The sequence below is a fragment of the Anas acuta genome, chromosome 6 (assembly GCF_963932015.1).
Source record: "Anas acuta chromosome 6, bAnaAcu1.1, whole genome shotgun sequence".
In the NCBI taxonomy this organism is placed as follows: domain Eukaryota; kingdom Metazoa; phylum Chordata; class Aves; order Anseriformes; family Anatidae; genus Anas; species Anas acuta.
This window is the reverse complement of record NC_088984.1, coordinates 28,550,968-28,570,835: the sequence shown is the minus strand read 5'-3', so window position 1 is coordinate 28,570,835 and position 19,868 is coordinate 28,550,968. Positions and strand designations below refer to the sequence as shown.

Below are 19,868 nucleotides of genomic sequence, written 5' to 3'. Positions count from 1 at the left end.
CTCCAGCTCCCCACCCAGCCTCTTCTTGACTCCCTACCTCTGTCCCAGCCCCACAAGCCCATGCTGTGACCCAGCATGGCTCCATGTCACCCTGACACAGCCTGATGGTGACCCACAGCACCCAAAGCACTTCAGAAGAGAGGGATGTGAGGGGAATGGCTGCCAGGGCTCTGTGAGCACCAGTGGGCATTAATGGCCCTGACCAACTTTCACCTGGGACCTCCACCCCCTGCTTGTGGCGTTTTGGGTTCTATTTAAGCTCAGTTCCAGGCAGGCAGGCTCAGTCTATGGTTTTATCTCTGTGTCTCTCTCTGTCCCTCTCTAAACTTACTGCACACGGATGGACCTTGGACTTACATCGTAGGTAGACTTGTCCCCAGTCCTGTCTCCCAGATGGACCTTGGACCTATGCTGCCACCTTGTCTCTCGTCCAGCTTCCATCTGCTGCTCCTGGGCTCCACCAGGCTGAACCTTACTCCTCAGCTCACCTTGTCCCGGGCTATCAGCAGAGGCTGCCTGTGCCACCAGTGCCACCTCACTTGCATGCTGTGGGGTTGTGCTCTAGCAGGGACAGCACCTGCAACTCCTGCCTCATCCTACCCCCGCAGGACAGCCCCAATGTCATGCACTCCTCACTCTCAGGTAGCAGGGATACCCTGGCCAAAAATCATTGCTCCGATGAAAGCTGATTACAGACTTTTGTCCCTCCTAGCCACCCTGCACTCCTCTGTCCGTGTGTGGGAGCAGGGGAGCTGTTCCACAGCATCTGCAGGTGAAATTCCGCCCAACTGGTGCTGGGAACTCTGCCATTCATCACCAGTGTCCTAACCGGAGTGTGAGTGGTAAGGTGGCTGTGTTTGGTGATGCCAGGAGTTACTCATCCTGGGGAGGATGGCAGGAGGCTGTGAAGGGTTCAAAGGTGTCTTACTGTCCTTCCTTCCTTCCTGAGCAATAAAGTAGCAGGTGCCACTGAGTGTGTGTGGCTGTAAAAAGTGATGCCAGCAGGGAAAAAGAGTAAACAGAAAATGCTCTGAGCTGGGCCTTACACTCAGAAGCAGCATCCTGACCCTGAAAATTTCAGCTCAGCAAAGAACAAAAAAGAAAAGCTTTGAGGAAAGGTGAAGAGAACAAAATGAAGGAGACAGTGGAACTGGAAAAGGTTCGGGGAAGGACAAACAAGGACAAGCCTGCTGGAAGCCAGGCTTTAAAACCAGATCAGAGGACATGATGGTTGGGCAGCACAACTAGTCAGCAAAGGGCGCTAAATCTCTGTATGGACTCGAGGGGTGTGTGGAAGAGCATTACTGGGCAGAAAAAGTGTCTGGCTGAGAAGTCCCCTGGGCAGAACGGAGTTGGGAAAGTTGTCAGGGGAAGTATCAAATTTACTTGCCCCACTCTTAGCCCTGCTGGGGCTGCTACTTTTGGAAAAAAAAAATAAAATACAAGATGGTAATAAACCAAACTGTGGTTAGATGCGATGTCTCTGTGTTTGTTTTCAGTCTCTCCTCTCTGCCTCTGTCTTCCCCGCTTTCACAGCAGTGGCTGAAGGTGGCTCTTGGGTGGAAGCAGGAGAGCTTTGGGCAGCGCTGACACACGGAGACGCAAAGCAAGAGGCAGCAGGCTGGCTGCTCCTGGAGGGGGACAGCCGGGGATCGGGCTCAGGGCGATGGGGAGGGTTTTCTTGTGAAGCCCTGGTTCCTGGCATGTAGGTACACCCGTGGGACTGGGAAACAGGGCAGCTTCACCCCATCTGGTGGGACATCAGGGGATTCCGCAGCGACACGAGCCTGGGGCACAGCGTCCTGCAGGCGCTGCAGGAGGAGGAGAAGAGCATGAAAACAGCTCTCAAGCGGTCGACTTTTTTTTTTTTTGTGGGGAGAAAAAAAAAAAAGGTTCTGTGTTTGGGTTCCCGACTGCCGGCGCTCCCCGTGCCGGGGCGGGGAAGGGGCCGGGGCCGTGCCGGGGCCGCCCCATCGCCCTGCGGCTTAAACCCCTCCTCCGGCCGGTGCTCGGCGCTGCCGGCGGGACGATGTACGCCGGGAGGAAGAGGAAGAAGCCGGTGCCCAAAAGGTGGGGACGTGGGGGGCTCGGGCAGGTGCCCCCGGAGGGGCTGGGGGCTGGGGAGGGGGCGTGAGGCTGCTCCGGGGGGAGCCCGGGGGAGATGGGGCTGGGGCCGGGGCCAGGCTTTGTTCTGATGAGGGTCTCTTTGCTGTTTGCTCGGTGCTTTTGGCTGATTTTTAAAGGATTAGATTTGGAGGCGGTGTATCAGCTGGAGGAACCTCGGCTGACGCTGCTATCCCCCGGTGGTTGCAGAAGCGCCAAGCTTCCTGCTGGGCTCCCTGAGCAAAGGGCAGACGGGGAAAAAACACGGAGCGGCAGCGCTGCAGCCTTTGCCCCACTCCGAGCCGTACCACGAGGCTGTGTCCCACCAACAAGACAGGTGCTCAGACCTCTTCCAAGTGCCTTTTCTCGCTGTTTGAGCAGGCACTGGGCTGTGCCTGTGTGTGCCAGGGCTCGGTGCGCTGTGCTCAGGTCGCAGCACTCCCGGGGCTCTGACAGCAGAGAGGAAGCGTGGGCAGAGCCAGTCTTAAGGACAGGGAGTCTGAACAGGTTGGTAGGATGCAGGGACACATCCAGACCAGGCTCCGCTGTTCCTGTGGTCAGGAGAAGCATGGTTTGCTGCCGTGCTCACCTGTGGCTAATGGTGTGGTTGTGCTCATGTCCGTGCCTTTCCCTCGCTAAGCGTGCCCGATGGGGGCTGGCAGTGTTCTTGCTGGCTTGCAGGAGCCCACGAGCTGCATGGCAGTGAACAAACCTGTCTCCGAAGAGCACTCAGAGGCGTTTTCACTCTAGCACCCAAAAGGACAGATCTCCCTGGTGCAGCATGTGCCTGTGTAAGCAGGCTGCCGAAAGAGCAGCCCAGCAACCCCATAGCCTCCCTGCTATTCCCTCCAGTGCTTCGGTGCTATCTGTGTCCCCAAGCACTGTCAGCACTGCCAGGCTGCCCAAAAGACCCCACTATGCCTCTGCATTTTGCCCCTTCCCATAAAGGCAGCGCTACTTACCCATCTCCCTTTTCGTCCCCTTTCTGGCTACTTGTGGTCTGTATTTGGGCACTGAGTGTGCAGAGCTCTTTTCCTTAAAGGATGCCTGAAGAAACTCAGAATTAATTCACTTCTGATTTTGTTTTTTTCCTCCTCGACTCTCTCTGATTGAAAACAATATTATTTTTTCCTCCCTGATGAGTGACTGTGGTTTCAAAAGTGCTTGTTAAGCCAGTGGCTAATGGAGTACACAAAAGCACTAGTGCCAATGTGTTTTGTATGGCTTGTATGGACAAGTTTGGTGATGAGTTGCACCTAATCCCTCTGAGAAGCAGGGTATATCTCTCCTGATGCTTATCTTACAAAGCAGCATGATTACGCTTTTCTGGAGAAATGCTGCAATTTTCTGTCCGTGCTTAGGAGAGCCATCGGTAGCTCTCCACAATAAAAATTCAACAGGCACCTCGCTGTATTTCATTTAATACTCATTTCCTCTCTTGTCACACATGTGAGCAGCCCTGCCAGATGGGATTTGAGAGCAGTATTAGAGGGGAGAGCTTAAATTGCTCCTAAATACTGGCAGATCCTGTTACCCGAAGCTGCTTTATGAAGCAAGGATGCCTGCGGAGAGAGTTTGTGGTTACACAAATTACATCAAAACAATATGGGTTGCATGTTAGGGGATGCAATTTAACCAAGTACAGGGTAGGGTGAGGGTTCCCTGTGAAGTCTAAAGTGCTTTCCTTCAATCTAAAAAATTCAAATCAGCATTAAAAAGCAAAAGACACAAGGTGACATCCCAGACTCATTAGTCATCAACAAACCTCTTAGTGTTGTGGCTGGGGCTTCAGCTCTAGTGTGTGCACTAAGTGCAGCTGGTGGAGATGGGTCTCCAAGCCAGCTGCTGGCAGACAGGAGCTGTTCTTGCAGGCTCAGCGTTGCTCCTGGAGCCTACGTTAGGCATCGGATGTTGTTTTAGGTGGAAAATGCCCATCTGAAAGGGTCAGAAATTAGAAGATTGGAAGAAAAAAAAAAAAAAAGCATGTTTTTTTTTAAAAAGAGCCTGTTCCCTAAGTGCTGTGCCCTAAGCTGCCCTGAGTAGGATCTCTTCATCCAAGTGCTGCCATTGATTTTCACGCGTGCTTCTCTTTGTATCATCAGTCAATGAGTAAAGCAGTGGGTTCAGGCTGCAAGCACTCTCTCTGGCTTCCAAGTAAGGAAAAGAGGTCTGGTTGTGAAGCTTCCTTATCTGTTTAAGATGATAAATGTGATTGTGGGAGCAGAATTTAGAGGAAACTAGCTGAGGAAAATTGAAATAAAAATCTCTCTGGACCTTCCCACTTCCCATTCTTGCCGCAAGGCCTTACAGAGGTCACCTCATGTTTTACTGTCGTGGCTGCAGTAACACCAACCCTGGGCTTGGGGAGAGCCCGCCAGACAGGCTCCGTTTACTTAAACTCTGCTTTCCCTTTTCCAGCCCCAAACCACCACCTCCTGAGGGTGTGAAGTCCAACCCCTCCAAGCGGCACCGGGACCGGCTCAACCAGGAGCTGAACAAGCTGACCGGCTTGCTGCCCTTCCCCGAAGATGTGTGCACCAGGCTTGATAAACTCTCCATCCTCCGACTGGTGGTGGGGTACCTGAAGGTGAAGAGCTACCTGACAGGCGAGTATCTTGCATAGGTGTTGAGCGGGGCGAAAAAGCTCCTGGGCTCGGTCCCTGCTGTGCTTCTGTCGTCCCATCCTGAAGTGGAGTTTGCTTTGGGGTGCAAGGTGGCATCTCCTGAAGACAGGAGGATTATTAGTCACAATATCTGACCCTTGTATGCTAGTGTGTCAGGGTTACATCTTTAGCTGTGGTACTGGCAGGAAAATGTCCTGGAAAACAGGGGAGGAAAGTGTTACACCTCCAGAAACGTGGAGGGGCTGGCGGAGGTTGCAGGGAGGTGCTCTGGCCATGGTACACCTATCCTCAGACCATCCTTTGCTGCCATGACATGGGTTTTGTGTCTCCTCTGGACGGAATCCCCTTCACTTCTGGATGCTGCACATCCAGACCTAATCCTCTTCGGTCAGTTATAGGTCTCTGAAAAGAAACCTCCTTGGAAAGTGAGACCATCTAGCAGGGTCTTGGGCACCTCCTTCTCCAGGAAGGACGTGGAGGGTGAAAGAGGAGATCTGCATGAAAATAGCTTTCTAAAAATCCTTTAAACCACTGAGATCTCCTGAGCTGGCGTGGGTAGGAGATGCCACGCAGGGCTGCTCAGTCACCCCAATGCCCTGTGGATGGCAGGTTAAGCAAAGCTGATCCTAACACACTTGTTCAGTTTGGCATCTCATTAGCTCGTTTCTCTCCCCTTTCTTCCTTGGGATCTTGGTGGTTTGCTGTTGCTTGCCTCCCTGGCACAGCTGGGCTCAGCTGTGGTGGATCTGTTAGGTCTGTAATGAGCTTTTCTCTCAGACTGAGCATGATGCCTCATACCCAGAGACCCCAATCCAATTTTTGCTGGGTTAAGCTGATAGGCCTGGAAAGCCAATCTCCTTGCATTTGCCCCTCTGAAACCCAGCTGCTTGCCAGCCACTGTGGAGACCCTGGTAAAATGCCAAAACCAGACTAGAAGAGCGACTGAGGCTGGACACTGCTGCTTCTTTGCTTTTGCTCTTGGCACCAGCGTCTTTTTGGTATATTTCTCCCTCATGTGGGTAGCTCCCTACCTCCTGCTTGCAAGCTCCCCCAGCAGCAGTAGCCCTCCAGATGTGTAGTATGAGATGTGTTTTGGATGCTGTTGGGCTCCTCAAAGGCCATGCTGGACTGAGAACAAGCCTCGCCAAATGTCTCTTCCTCTTGCCTGCTTTTTGCAGGGCAAATCTGGGGAACAGGATTCAGTCTGTGCCCATCTGGCTGGGTAGGTCCTTGCTGACGTGCGACCTACTGCCACGATGGCAAGGTGCAATGGTTTTGGTAGCTCTGGGATGCTTTGGGTCCTTCTGTCCAAGACGGTGCTGGCACAACGTTGCTTGGCTGACCTTCAAGGCAAGGCACCAGTTAGCTCTCCTTACTGGTGTGGCAGGGCCCTGCAGCAGGCAGGAGGTGAGGCTGTGCAGGCACTGCGCTCCCGTGAGCCACCATCACCGCCTGCCCCTGCCCCTGGCAGGGCACGGACCGCAGGCTGTGGAGCAAATAAAGCCTGAGGGGCTGCCAGGGATCGCTTTCATAACCTGGTTACAAAAGGAATTGATCAAATGTCCTGCAGCTGGGGGAGGAATGACCTCGTGTGTGCACAACGTGGAGCGGGGACAGGGCACACGGGGCAGGGACAGGCACGTGTTTTGTCTCCAGAGCCTTCTGCTCCACAGGATGGGTGATGGACCCTGGTCGTGCTGCCTGTGGGGAGGTGAAGGCAAAGAGCATGGAGAGCAGAAAACCACCAGCACCGCGCTGCACTTAACAGCTCTTCTTGTGTCTCTTTCCTCCAGAACGAATAAGCCCAGCTCCCTTAGCTCTTGCCCCATGCCAGGTCTGTGACCTGTCCCTCAGCCCCCCAGCTGGGGATGCCTGCCCCAAACACTGCTCCAGTAGGGGTGCACATCCCCAGTGCAAGAGCTGCACTGGAAAAGCCATCCTTGTGTGGATTCACGTCCAGCTGGAGACTCGTCCTCATCTTGGAGACCCCTTCTGCCAGGCCAATTACTCCCATTTGGTCACTGTGCCTTTGATTTCTTTCCCCCCCTGCCTTGCCTTGCCCACATCTGCCTTGAAATTCATCTTGTTTGACTTCAGATCATTCCAACAATTCATCGAGGTCAACTTCTGTTCTGTCCCTGCCTGCTGAAGCCGTGTCATTGAGAGTCATGGCAGCCTGACCCATCGCATCAGGCATTTTGGGGGAAGACAGCAAACCCCCTTGTGTTGCACTCTGTGGTTTATTTTGCTGCTGGATGCTTTCCACTTTGTGCAAGCTCCCCCCTGCAGCAGCGGCAGGAGAGCGTGGTGTCACCTGGCGAGCATCCCTGTCACTTGCTGGCCCCTTTGGTTCAGCAGCCAGAGCCCCTCGCCTCGTCTCCAGGCTTTAATTGGTGTCACACTGACTGGGAGCTCCTCTTTCCAAGCACTTCTAGTCCCGGCACTTGCTCTTTCTCCTAGGCAAAGGGTTAACATCATCTGTGCAGAGCCAAAGTATGGGGTTATTTACCAGTTTGGCAGGAAGACCCTGCAGAGGTGACAGGCCTTCGGCTGATTTCTTCGTGGTGGGGTGGAAGGATTCACGTACCTCTCAGACGGAGGGGCTAGGCTGTCCTGCAGAGCATGCGACACCTGCTTGATTTACCAGGCAAGTTTTCCTGGAGTTTGGCCTCCGTGTGGAAGAAGTGACCACTTTCTGGCGATCCCACTGGTTGTATCTCAGACCAAGCACAGCTCTCACGTTGAGGGAACGAGCCCAGGTCCTGCTCTGCATGCTGAACTTAGAGCTGGGTTTGCTGCGCAGGTCTGTGTGTCTACTGTAAATGTTTACACTGTGACTTCTGTCAGGTTGCTTCATCTGGTGGACAAAGCAAAACAGATTTGTGGTAGGTGCACGTTAAAGGCTCAGTGACCCGGAGGTGAGTATTGCTGCATGCTGGAGCACGTCTAGACAGGGTGCTTAGCCTTGGCTGGGGTACCCCGTCCTGCTGGTGCTTGCCCTCTGCTACCAACAAACTCAAGGCAGAAAAGGAATCAAGAGCAAAACTCTCTGGGAAACTGTCTCCCAAAGCTCTGGCATCCCCATGGCTTTCTTCTTCTCACCCGGTGCCAAACTCGCATGTTCCTGCTCAGATGTCCCTGCATCGCTCCCGTGTAACGATGCTTTCAGCTCATCAGCAGCTTCCTCGGGGCATGAGGAAGAGGAGGCTGCTGCACGCAGTGAGGGGAGCAGCCAAGGTGAGCACGTCAGGGCAGTCCTGCCTGCTCGCACCTGGGGAAGGGTGACTGCTATTGTGACTTCTGCCTGGGATCCCAGCTGATTAAAGCAGGCAGCAGGATTGCAGCTGGAAGCTCACAAGGATTTCATTTTCGAAAGTTGAAAGAGTTTTTTGTTTGTTTGTTTGTTTGTTTTTTTGTGTGTGATTTGATCTTGGTTCTGGATCATGGGGCTGTTTGGAAAACAGAAGAAGCTATTGCAGGATAATGACTCACTGGATTGTCTTTTAAATCTGCTCTGCTTTCAAGTGTTCTCCTCCTTCCGCCTGTGCTCTAATGACAAACCAGAAAAAAATTGTAGCTTGCTGGAAATGACAAGCTTCAGGCATCGAGAGGAAAGCTCTCAAAGCTCCATGTGTCTGTAGGCTCATCTCCAAGGAGAAGCGTGATAGCTACACAAAACCAACCATCTCAGGCTTGGTGTATGGAAGACGTGTGTCCTGAGCCTTGGTGAGGGCAGGTTTGTCCTCAAGAAGTGTGGTGCCAACACTGCTCTGCAGCTGGGACCTGCTCTCTGGAGCTGCGATGCCAGAGCAGACCTGCAGGCCAGTTTTTCTTTAATTTCTTCCTATAGCTGACCTGTTCCAGCTTCTTAGCAGCCTGTTAAACCATCAAAAGGGAAAGTCACTTAGAGGTCTCACCAATTCTGTAAAAGATAGATGAACATCGTTGCCAGACCTTGCACTTTGGCAAATTGTTGCTGGTGGACAGTGGTTGCCACTTGGACCAGTGTCTAGCAGTCTCCTGGATAAATCTGGGGAGAGTTTGCTGATCCCCGTCTTCTCGAGAGCACATGCCCAAGGAGAAAAGCTTGGCTCTGCCTCTGCAGTGCTGCTGGATGCTCTGGGCTCTCCCTGGTGTGACGAGAGCTCTGCTTGCTGCGAGCAGAGAGACCTTCTCAAAAGCTTGGATGGATTCGTTTAGTGCCGAGCGGCTTGGAAAACCTCCAGAGAGCTGGAGATCTGTGCTGGGGTTCATTTCCTAGGGTTCCTGGACCTGAAACAACCGATGCAATAATGCAAGTCAAATCTGGGGCTTAAATCCCTCCCTGGGCAAAACCCTGCAGGATCGTGCAGGAGCGTTTGCAGCAGCAGATTGGAGAGGCTGACGTGGGCTCTGGGGCTGCCAATGCTCCCCTGGGCATTTCTCTGCTCCCTGGAAGAAGGCTGGGTGACTTCTTGCCATAGGTTTGTGATCTGTGGGTTTGGCGTTTGCCTGCAGAAGGCTGTTTTACTTGGATGGCGTGAGCCTGATCTGCTTGGCACTGTGCCCTCGTTAAACAGCCGAGGCAAAGGTCGGTGCTAATTTGATGGGGTTTGGGATCGGGGCCAAGAAGAACACAATTGCGCATGGTGTGGTGTTACTGGAAGAGCTGGGAGCTCCTGGCTTCATGCTGCCAAGCATCTCTGGAGCCTGTTCAAAGAGAAACATTCGCTACAGGTGAAGTCTGTCATCTCCCACTGGTGCAACTCAGCCCTGAGAGCAGAACTGACCCCAGGAGCTTCTGCTGATAACTTTTTCTTTCCCATTGACAAAACTGTGCCAGAGGCAAGGGACGTGTTGGCTTCCATGGTTGCACTGCAGTGTTTGTTTTCACAAATGCGATGAGCTAAAGGTGAAGGGATTAGATTGCCTTGCTCCCATTTCCTTTTCTCATGCTTGAGGTCTTCCTCCGCACTGCAGGGCTTAGGAGCCTCTTTTCAAGGGCAAGGATCACCAACCCAGCAGGTTCTCGGGGACCAGGAGCTTCTTTCCCTGCTGTTCTTGCCAGATCCATTAATGCTCAAAACGTTATTGATCCTGGCTGACATCTCAGCTGGTGCTTTGACTGAAAAGCTTCTGGTCTTTGGGGATCACACCAGCAGCAGGAAGCCTCCTCCAGCACTCTGGCTGGCTAACGTGTGGGTTCAGGACAGAGCTGGGTTTCTTCCACTCTTCTTAGACAAGACACGCCAGTAGCCTCTGTCCCAGAGCTTTGAGAACATGGATGGTCAACAAATGGCTTCAGCAAGGATTTATCCAGTAGCTGCAGATCAGTTGTGTGTCATGCTATTTTATTATTTTTTTTTATCTTGTATTAATTAGCAAAGATTTTCCTGGAGACCCGTACTATGAAATTCACAGGGCTGCTGAGATTTTCTGGTTTTAGCCTTTAAAAATTTAACTTATGTTCATTTTTTTTTCTTAGTGGGCATGCACAGGGCATAGGCAGAGAGGAGACAAACTCACTTCAGCTTTGGAAAAAGAGTTCCGAAGGCACTGTCTAACGAAGGAAAAAAGGAAAAGCACAAAAGATGTCAGTGGTGGCATCTGTCTGCGCTCCTGGCTGCAGGAGATATGGCCTTGGGAGGGAGTGCAAGGGAAAGAAGTACAGCAAAGAACTTAAAACGTTGTTTTAAATGGTTTTCAGGCAGTCCTGGGGTTTGTTTTAACCCCCTTAACTGCGGGCTCTGCTCCAGCAGGGATGTCTCTGTCACCTTCAGCCAGCAGGAGAGAGGGGGGCTCCGAGCCACCAGCATGCATCAGCAGCATGCAGGGCCAGCAGCCAGCACGCCTGGGGGAAGGCTGCCTTTTGTGGGGCCGAAATCCCACAAGCTGTTTCTGGTGAGGGCAGATGGATGCGCTGGTGGAGTCCCCCAGAAGGTAACATGGCTCAAGAAGGTGTTTCAGGAGCACTCTCTCCCTCTGATGGGGGTACCTGTGTTGCAGACAGGCTGGTTTTGCTGCTCTTTGATTAAAAGGATTATTTTTTTTCCATTCCAAGGCGAAAAGCAGCTGGGAATAGCCTCCACCCCCCTCGTTGGTACATGGGCCTGGAGTCCTCTACCTGGATGTACTCAGGTGTCTCTTGGGACTGCTCTCAGCCCTCGTGGTTCTTGGCAGTGGGGGCATGGATGAGTTCAGAAATTGGTTTGGAGAGGGGAGAGCCACAGGGATGCTTCGCTTCAGGTGCTAGGGGAAGACACCAGTCATGACACGGCTGAAGCCGGGTGGCTGCTTCCCGTACAGGAGGTTTCCAGGCCGCTGTGGTTCCTGAGAGCAGCCCCAGCCCTGTGTGTCTGCTGGCTTTGTGCTCCGCTGGCCATCCCCAGCGGGGCAGCAAAGTCCCCTGCGGCACCAAGACCTGACCACAGGTGTTAAAATGATGGAAATAAGGAGAGCCAACTCCATGCTCCTGGATTACTCTGGTGGCAGAGCCCCATTCGTGCCCTAGCGTGAATTAATTTTGCTGGAAACAACAAAATGCAGAAGCGGGCGTTGGATGTTGCAAGCCCACCGCTGTGCTGCTCTCCCTGCTGACACCGCTGGTGCATGGGGGGAAAAAGCTGGGGACCACGTGCATCTTCCCAAAGTGCTCCCTGTCCTTTTGGAGCTGTGTTTTGGAAGAAGTTGGTTTCTTTTTGAATTTCCCTGCCAGTCTTCCCCAGCTCAGTGCTTCAGAGAGGAGTCAGCCCTTCAAAAGAGTTTTTAAAAAAAAAGGCTCGATGCTTCACTCCGAAACTATTCCACTCCATCATGTGCAAATTGGAGCCATACCCATAATACAGATGGGCTTCGGATATTTTTCCTTGTAGATCACTTGGCAGTCGTGAGAGGAGGCTTTTTGCTTGGTTTGATTTTTGTCCTGATTTGTAAGGGTGTTGATTTTTTGAAAGCCTTTGCAAAATGGGGTTGTGGTCCCCCACAGCCTGGCTGGGGATTCTGCTTCATCGCTGCCTTGCACCTGCCTCTCAAAGCTCCCGTGGATGTGCCTTTCTGTGGGCAAGCAGAGCATCACCTGGCTTCAAACCTCGTCTTTCCCAGCCCTTCCCAGAAGGCTCACGTCCCCTGGCCTGGCTGATCAACCTCTCGCTAATTTGGGAAGCGCCCACACAGGACAGCTGCCCCCTGCGGAAACAAAAACGTGAGCGCAGGGAAAGGCAAATTTATGGCATGGGCTAAAGAGACTCACAGAGGAGCTGCTGGGGACGGGAAGGCACTTGCTATGGGAACAAACACGAGCTGGGCTTCCCTCAAGGGACTGGGGGCTCAGGATGGGGCCAGCAGAAGATGTGGGAGCTGCCTGAGCACCTCCGAGCATCACCCTGTGGTCTGGCTGTGTCAGCGGTGGAGACCGAGGCTGGCTCTGCTTCATGGCCTCAGAGCATCCTCTCCCCTTCCTAATTAAGCCTGCGTGACTGCAACAGGCGGTGCGTCTCCTCTGCGTCTCCTTGTGCAAGACGTCCAGCTAATTATCCTTAACCTGGTTTCCGAGAGCCTGTGTGGGTGGCTCGTGGCTGTCACTCAGGCTCCCTGTGTGCATGGATCTGGGCAATGCTTTGACCGACCTCAGACTGTACGAGGGAGAGACCACAGAGCCCGCCCCGAGGCCTTATGCATGCTTGTGTTTGAGTCTGCAAAATAAAAGCTGCCTGTGGTTGGAAGCGGAGTTCGGGCTCATGCTGCCAAGTGGTTTTTCGGGGAGCCTCCCCAGCAGAGGAGGTGCCACGCTGGGGATGTCACCAGGCCCCCGTGCTGTTCCTGGAACAACCCGTTCTGTGCCTGTCCCGCCGTGCGTGAGGCCCCGTGAGCAGGGCAGGAGGTTTCACGCCGGCTGCACCCACGGGTGTTGCCTCGAAGGCACGGAGCGAGGAAGCGTGAGGCAGCACGTGAATCAGCACGGGGAGGTCACGGCAGCGAGTCCTGGGGCTGCTCCGATGGGAGAGCTGCGGCCACTGATGCTCTGATCTGCTCCTGGGCAAAAGGAGACCTCGGAGGCTTCCCAGGGATGGGACTGAGCAGGGAAGAGGATATCCTAGAGGAGATGTTGGGCGAGCAGGGATAGCTTTGTAAAGGGGCTCTGCTCTGGTCCCATCTCCTCCCCCTGAGCTGACTGCACATGCACCAAGAAGCCCGGTGCAGCCGCGCAGCAGCAGCATTGGGGAGGAGGAAGAGGAGGAGGAGGAGGGAGAAGCTCCCTGCTTGCCCCTTCTGCACTGATTTCTTGCTGTCTTGCTTGCAGCCGCAGGTACGGGTGGTGGTGACTGCGTGCGGGATCAGCCCCGAGCCCCAGGAGGGAACAGACGGACACATCTGCAGGTCAACAGGGAGCTGTTTCCAGAGGGGGACCTGCTGCTCCAGGTATGCTGCCCAAACCAGGCTCTGTGGGGCTTTATCTCGGCTCCTGCTGTCTGCTAGGCACGATGGCTCATCCCAAAAGTGTTGTGCTGCATCCTCAAAGGGACACGGCTCAGAGCTGTGACCTTCTGGCAAAGGCACTGGGTGCTGCCTGCAAGCAAGGAGCTGATTCACCTGGCCAGAATGCTGCTAGCCTGGGCTGCCATTCATGCGTGTAAGCCAGAAGGAAGCGAGACAGAGAGGCTCCGTGGAAAGGCTGGCGGCTGAGTAAATATCCAGGCGTTTCAGCTGGAAACGTGCTGCTCCGTGTGGATGCAGGGCAAGTCTGTGGGAGAGCTTTGATCTTCGCATGGCTTTGTTCCTGACATCGCATGTCTGCTTTTTGTGCCTCAAGTCCTCTTCTCCCTTCTTCCACCCCTCCGGAGGAAAGCAGCAGATGCTTTGCTCTTCTTGAAGACCTGCCTTTGTCTTACACGAACGGCCCCCGTTACAGGCAGGCTGATGGGGAAGCTCCTGGGAGCGGAGCCCCCACGGGGGCTCTTGGCGAGGTGGTGGCTCCTGGGAGCTCTGTGGGGCTTTGGCGATGAGACTTGGGCCACGCGAAGTCTCCCGGGTGGGCTCTGCTCCCAAGAACAGACTCAGCCTGGTGGAATAACACAATAGCCAGAAGGGAGCCAGCGATTGCCCCAGCCCCACAATGGGGCCTCTCCCGAGTGCTCTCCAGGGGGCTGAGCCATGGCGTTGGCAGCTCTGGGTGTTTGAAGGCATCTGGAGAGCATTTGGGGTGTTAATGTGACTGAAATCCTGCAGCTGAGCTGCCCAAATTTTTCCCCAAGAACATTGTAATCAGGCACTGTACTTCGCAGAAAGCTCCGACTTGGGGCCCTGGGGGGGCTGCAGCACACAGGGGAGGGACCGGTCCCCCTGCAAGGTGCACGTGTACAGCACCAGGCAATGTGCTCAAACCAATGGCACCTAAAATAATCCAGGCTACAAGAAGGCCCGTGAGCTGGTACAGTTGGGCTAGGGAACTGGGTCAGGAGGGAAAATAAAGCTGGTGCTGCTTGGAAGAAAGAAATGGAGTCCTGAGCTTTTAATGGTTCAGCTACTAAATGAAATGTCTTCCCATCCCTGGATGCTTCAGAAGCACCTGAAGGTGGTCCACCCATCCGGCAGCTGGACTGAAGCTAGGGAGAGTAACTCCGGGCTCAATTTATGCTTTCAGGCACTCAATGGATTTGTCATCACTGTGACTGGAGATGGCTACATCTTCTACGTCTCCCCTACCGTGCAGAACTACCTGGGCTTCCACCAGGTGGGTGCCGCTTGTTCCTGGGAGCTGCGGGGGCCTGGGAGGAGGTGCTGACAGCCAGCACCCAGGCTTCGCTCTCCCAGCGCGCTCTGGTCACTTCTGATGTGTGTTTTCAAGTGAGTCATGTTCTTCTGGGGGCTGTGAAAGCCAACAAGCACGCTTGCAACTTTAGTGGTAACAGATGCACGCTGAGCAATAGCAGGCTCTGTGTCCCTTCCTCCTTGTGAGCGGGGTGTGAGCTTTCCCCCCTGTGGTTTAAACCAATAAATCTGGCTGCCGGGCTGCCTGCCTTCAGTGGAGTCACGGTGCTGAGCGGTGTCAGCGCCCTGACATCCTGTGGGTTACGTGGGGTGCCGAGGGAAAGCAGGGCTCTACCCACATCCACCCCATTACCTCTGATTCGCTCTCCATACCACGTTCAAACCCCTTTTTTTCTTCCCGTTTCTTTACTCTCAATCACCGTATTTTTACTACCCACAAAGGAAAGCCTCTGCTGTGTCCTTCTCCGGATATCCCCCCTAGACAGGGCAGGGCTTGGTCCCTGCTAGGTGTCCCAAGCTCTCCTCCCCGTTATGTCGTTCCAGTCAGATCTCATCTACCAGAGCATCTTCGAACTGATCCACACGGACGACAGAGCTGCCTTCCGCTGCCAGCTGCACCAGGGTGAGTGCTCCAGCTGCCTGCCCCAGGGAGCCCCCAGAGGCTGCCCCCAACCCCAAACCCCACATCAGGCCACTGGTGACCACCAGGCACATGGCTTCCCTGAGCCCCACAGCATCCCTGCATCCCTGCAGCTTCGTTTTCCCCGTGTTTCCTCAGCCGTTCCCGATGAATGCAGCGCCACGGGCAGCCCTCAGCACTGCCGCCCTGAGCGCCTCTGCTTCGTGGAGAGGAGCTTCACCTGCCGCCTCCGCTGCCTGCTGGACAACTCCTCGGGGTTTCTGGTAATGCCAGGACAGCCCCGATGTCACCTCCAGGGGAAGTGGCTCTGAGCCTGGCCTCCTGGGATGGGATGGGATGGGATGGGATGGGATGGGATGGGATGGGATGGGATGGGATGGGATGGGATGGAGACCGCCTGGTGCACTGTTCCTCCACTCACACCATTACGGTGGGACCCAGCAGGGGTCAGGATGTTCAGCCTGGAGATATCTCCCTGTTATCTGGGTGGTCAGATATCCCTGATAACTGATGTCCCACCTGCAGCAGCAGTTGGTAGCAGGTCCCATGCCCAGCGAACGCGTTTGGTGCACGCAGGCGGCCATGCACCCCGTGCGGGTGTGATTTGGGGCGGTCTGGCACAGTCAGTTCCCATTTCCTCACCGTTTGCCCTGTTTTCTAATCCCCTGCAAGGCCTTGAATTTCCGCGGACGCTTGAAACTCCTCCCGGGGCAGCAGAAGAGGGCATCCCTGGTGCCTCCCCCACTCGCCCTCTTTGCCATCGCAACTCCCCTCCAGCCGCTCTCCATCCTGGAGCTTCGGACCAAGACGTTGATGTTCCAGACGAAGCACAAGCTGGACTTCACCCCCACGGCCTGCGATTCCCGGTATGGCATCTCCCACCTCTGCCATGGCAAAACCTGGCCTCCGTCCGACCCCAGTGCCACGGAGTGCCTGTGCCGTGTGCTCTGCCCGCAGGGGGAAGGTCATCCTGGGCTACACGGAGACGGAGCTGTGTCGGAGGGGGTCCGGGTACCAGTTTGTGCACGCCGCTGACATGATGCACTGCGCGGAGAAACACGTGAGAAGTGAGTGCCAAGGGGAGCAGCATCGCGTGCTGGCTGTGTCCTGTGCCTTCTGCCTCGGCAGCATGGGTGCAAGGGGATGCTCGGCGTGGTGCAGCACGCGTCATGTACCTGACCGCCTCCGTGCCACCTCTGTTTCCTCCCTGCCCCAGTGATGAAGACAGGGGAGAGCGGGCTGACGGTCTTCAGGCTGCTGACCAAGAAGGGCACCTGGGTGTGGGTCCAGGCCAACGCCCGGCTGGTGTACAAAGGAGGTCAGCCCGACTTCATCATCGCCCGGCAGCGAGCCCTCTCGTGAGTATGGCCGGGTTCCCAGCCGCCTTCACCTCCCCTTGGCACGGGAGGAGATGGGGCTGCAGCAGGGGGCAGGAGTCAAACGGCTCCAGGGAGGCTGTCACAGCCTCGTGTCTGCCAGGGGAGAGCTGTGGGCACGCAGCCCTTCCCTGAGCTGTGCCAGAGCTGCCTCTGGAGCCCCTGTGCTCCGCCAGCAGCGACGCAGCCAGCCCAGGGCAGGTCTGCGAGCTCAGATCTTGCTGTTCGGGTGCTGGCCTGGAGAAGGTACTCATGCTGTTCCTGTCTCTCTTTCCTCCGCCCTGAAGAAATGAAGAAGGGGAGGAACATCTGCGGAAGCGGAACCTGCAGCTGCCTTTTAGCTTTGCCACGGGGGAAGCAGTCCTGTATGGGAACAACCTCCCTGATTTCATGGACTCCTTCCAGGTGAAGGAGGAGTTTCAGACCAAGACAGAGCCCCGCGTGGAGCAGCACGCGGTAGATCCCAACTCCATTCTCGGGGCCATGATGAAGCAGGATGCGTCCATATACATCTCCCACACCGATGATGTGCCTCAGTTCTCCCTGCCAGATCTCGACGCTGAGCCTGATGGACCAAGTCAGGCTGAGAAAGCCAGCGATGCCAAGGAGGACAGTGACTCCCTCCTGGTTGTTATTGAAACCCTCTTTGAGAAGAGCAAGGTGGATGGAAACATCTGCCAGACCCTCCAGAGCCTCAATGTGGACAATGTGGAGCTGCAGCAGTGGGAGGACACTCTGCTGAGCCTGGGTGCAGAGGAGTCACCGTCCCAGGACCTTGGTGAGAGCGTGGGCAGCAAGGTGAGCTCCTACGTGGAGCAGATGCTCTCCGGGGAGGGTGCTGGGAGAAGCACGGACTTCTCATGCTCCAGTGCTTCATCCTGCAGCGAGCAAGGCAGCTCTGCAGCTCACTTCCAGCACTGCTGGGCAACGAACTTGGCAGCTCCCCTGGCATTTCAAGACCCTCCGCAGCCCCAGGCAGCTGGTGCACAAGGCCAAGGTGCACTTCAGCTGGCAACCCCAGGAAAAGTGTTTCAGGCAGGACTTAGCACCTCTGTTCCCACAGACAGCGCTCTTCCTAAAAGTCAGAGCCAGTCCACGTGTGCACTGATGGCCTCGAGCTGCCCACCTCCCTTGGACTCAACTTTGGTGACTCGGTGGCACGACATCCCAGTTTGGACAAACCCTGCCCTCGCTTTGGGTCAGAGCGTGTCCCTGGGAGGCTGCCCCTCGGACACTTGGGTGGCTGCAGCTCCGAAACAGCTGGAAACGGCAGGAGCACCCCTGGACTCACAAGCTGCAATGGCCAGCAGCACGCAGAGCTCCCCAGGGGATGGGCTGTGGTTGCTGCCCCCCGGCCCTGCTCCTTGCCCTGCACAAGGTGTGTGTGAGCACCTCCAGGGTGAGGACACCGCCTTCCCAGCACTGCCAGGAGCCAGCCAGCTGCCAGCAGGTGGTGGCTTCCCCAAACAGCCCCCGGGGATGCTGCCCGCACAGCTCGGTGCTTGCTGGGGCAGGGAGCAGGCAGTATTCGGTGAGGATGAGTGGTCCCAGCACCAGGGACTCGTTCTGGGGACCAGCCCGGGTGCTGGCAGCCATCAGAGGGACCACACCGTGCCGCGTCACTGCGGGTACGGGAACAGCGCCGGGCTCTTCAGACATGAAGGTGCTTTTCTCAAGGATGCCACTAAAACATCCATGTCCCAGCCTGTGTCCTGCCACCCTGGGGCACCAGCAGGATCGGGTGTGAGGTGCTCAGCATCTCTTCCCATGGAGCTGGGTGTGACAGCAGCCTCCTGCCAGCCGGGCACCAGCTTCCCCCCGGCCTCCTCGGCGGGCGGGCGGCCACACTGTGCGTGCCGCGTCCAGCTGAAGGTGCGGTGCGAGGGCTGCAGGACCTGAGGGGCACCCCGGGGCATGTCTCGGTGGCCATGGGGTGAGGCACAGCCTTGTCTGGGGGCGGCTGTAGCTGTCTGCCCGCCCTGCAGCACGCACAGAGACTGAGGCCCCTGGCTTCCAGGCTCCTGCGTGCGCAAAGCACCCAGAAATGCTTCAAACCACAGGGGTGGCTCCAAGCAGCAAACATTTCTTCTGGTTTTAACGTTTTCCTGGCCCCACCACCCCCAGCCAGCTCTGTAAAACGGGGTTGGAAGAGCCCATTTTGAAGCCTCACGGTGAGCTAGGAGCCACAGTTTGGGAACGTTGTTTTGGAGTAGCCACCAGCAGCCAGGCACACCCACGAGCGGTGCTCCGTGCCTCCTGCCCAGCACTCTGACCTCCCATGCCTGAAATGAGATGCCCTTGCAGAGCTCTCAGGCAGGCACAGAGGAAGGGTTTGGTGGCTTTTGCATCATCAGTCTTTCAGGAAAATGCAGTCCTGTCACAGCAGGGACGTTCGCCAGGCTCTTGGGGTCCGAAGAAGGACTTCTTCATCCCTGAGGCAGGGTTCTGGGAGGTGGATTTGGCCTCCAGCAGGGGCTGGGACCTTCCCCAGGAAATAGCTCCGTTGCTGACCCTGGGTTTGTCACTGCCCTGTAGTGCCATCAGACAGAGGGACAGTGGAGCACTGCTGTGGCTGGTAAGGATGGTGTGGCTTTGCCAGAGCGGTGTGGAGAAGGCAGTGAGGAGGGGAGCGACTGCCCTCTGCCTCTCCTCTGTGGACCAACTTTGTGGCCTTAAACCTGTTCTGGAGACTGGCACAACCACTCTGTTAAATGCCCTTGTTTGTTTGTTTGTTTGTTTGTTTTAAGCCCAAGGCATGAATCTTTTCCCCCTGCCTGCCACGGGGCAAATTCTCCCGGGTTTGTCAGGCAAAGCCCCCAGCAGAACAGGCTCAACCAGAGCACCGAGCCTGAGAGCAGGCAGGGCCAGCTGGGCTGGTTGCAGAGGTCAGCATGGCTGGGGACCTCCAGATCACCCCGAGCTGCACCCCTGCCCCTCAGCCTCTTACACAGCAGCCTGGAGGAGCACCCAGGGGAGAGCAAGGAGCCGAGCTGCCGTGACGCAGAGCCTTACGCATCAACTGGCCCCAAAACCTTGCTGCTGGGGGCTGACGCAGCCCCCCTGCTGCTCTGTTCCTCGTGTCTTAATTCTTTACGAGTTCTGTGTGTGCATCTACAGTCTGTTTTCCTGGTGGTGTCTCATTTTCCACTCTGTGATCTCTTTGTATGCCACTTGCCGACGGATGATGTCGGGGGGAGGGCGAAGAAAAGATGTATGGAAACTCCCCCGCTGCATTTTGTTGTGTATTAAAAGTCAATTTGCTTTGTAGCAGCCTGATGGTTTGTTTGACCTGGAACAGTGTCTCCCCATTTCCCTCTTGACTGAGCAAGCACTTGAAAAAGCCTGCTGCCGGCCTGGCTGCGGGTCATCTTTCTCTGG

At 55.6% G+C, this 19,868-nt stretch overlaps 1 protein-coding gene across 1 annotated transcript; it reads left to right on the top strand.

Annotated features, from left to right (window-relative positions):
- The first annotated feature begins 1,912 nt into the window (after nt 1–1,912).
- On the top strand, nt 1,913–19,757 carry LOC137858421 (uncharacterized). Its single transcript, XM_068686141.1, has 10 exons — nt 1,913–2,070; nt 4,522–4,709; nt 13,006–13,124; nt 14,347–14,436; nt 15,018–15,096; nt 15,253–15,377; nt 15,787–15,980; nt 16,072–16,181; nt 16,331–16,472; nt 16,778–19,757. The coding sequence occupies exons 1-10, from the start codon at nt 2,030–2,032 to the stop codon at nt 18,387–18,389; spliced, it is 2,700 nt and encodes an 899-aa protein (XP_068542242.1). The 5' UTR covers nt 1,913–2,029; the 3' UTR covers nt 18,390–19,757.
- The last annotated feature ends 111 nt before the right edge of the window (nt 19,758–19,868 follow it).

Coding starts and splice junctions, on each gene's coding strand:
- LOC137858421 (XM_068686141.1), top strand. CDS start 2,030: ATGTACGCCGGGAGGAAGAGGAAGAAGCCGGTGCCCAAAAG. Junction 4,710..13,005: donor GGTGAAGAGCTACCTGACAG/GCGAGTATCTTG, acceptor TCTTGCTTGCAG/CCGCAGGTACGGGTGGTGGT. Junction 13,125..14,346: donor AGGGGGACCTGCTGCTCCAG/GTATGCTGCCCA, acceptor TTATGCTTTCAG/GCACTCAATGGATTTGTCAT.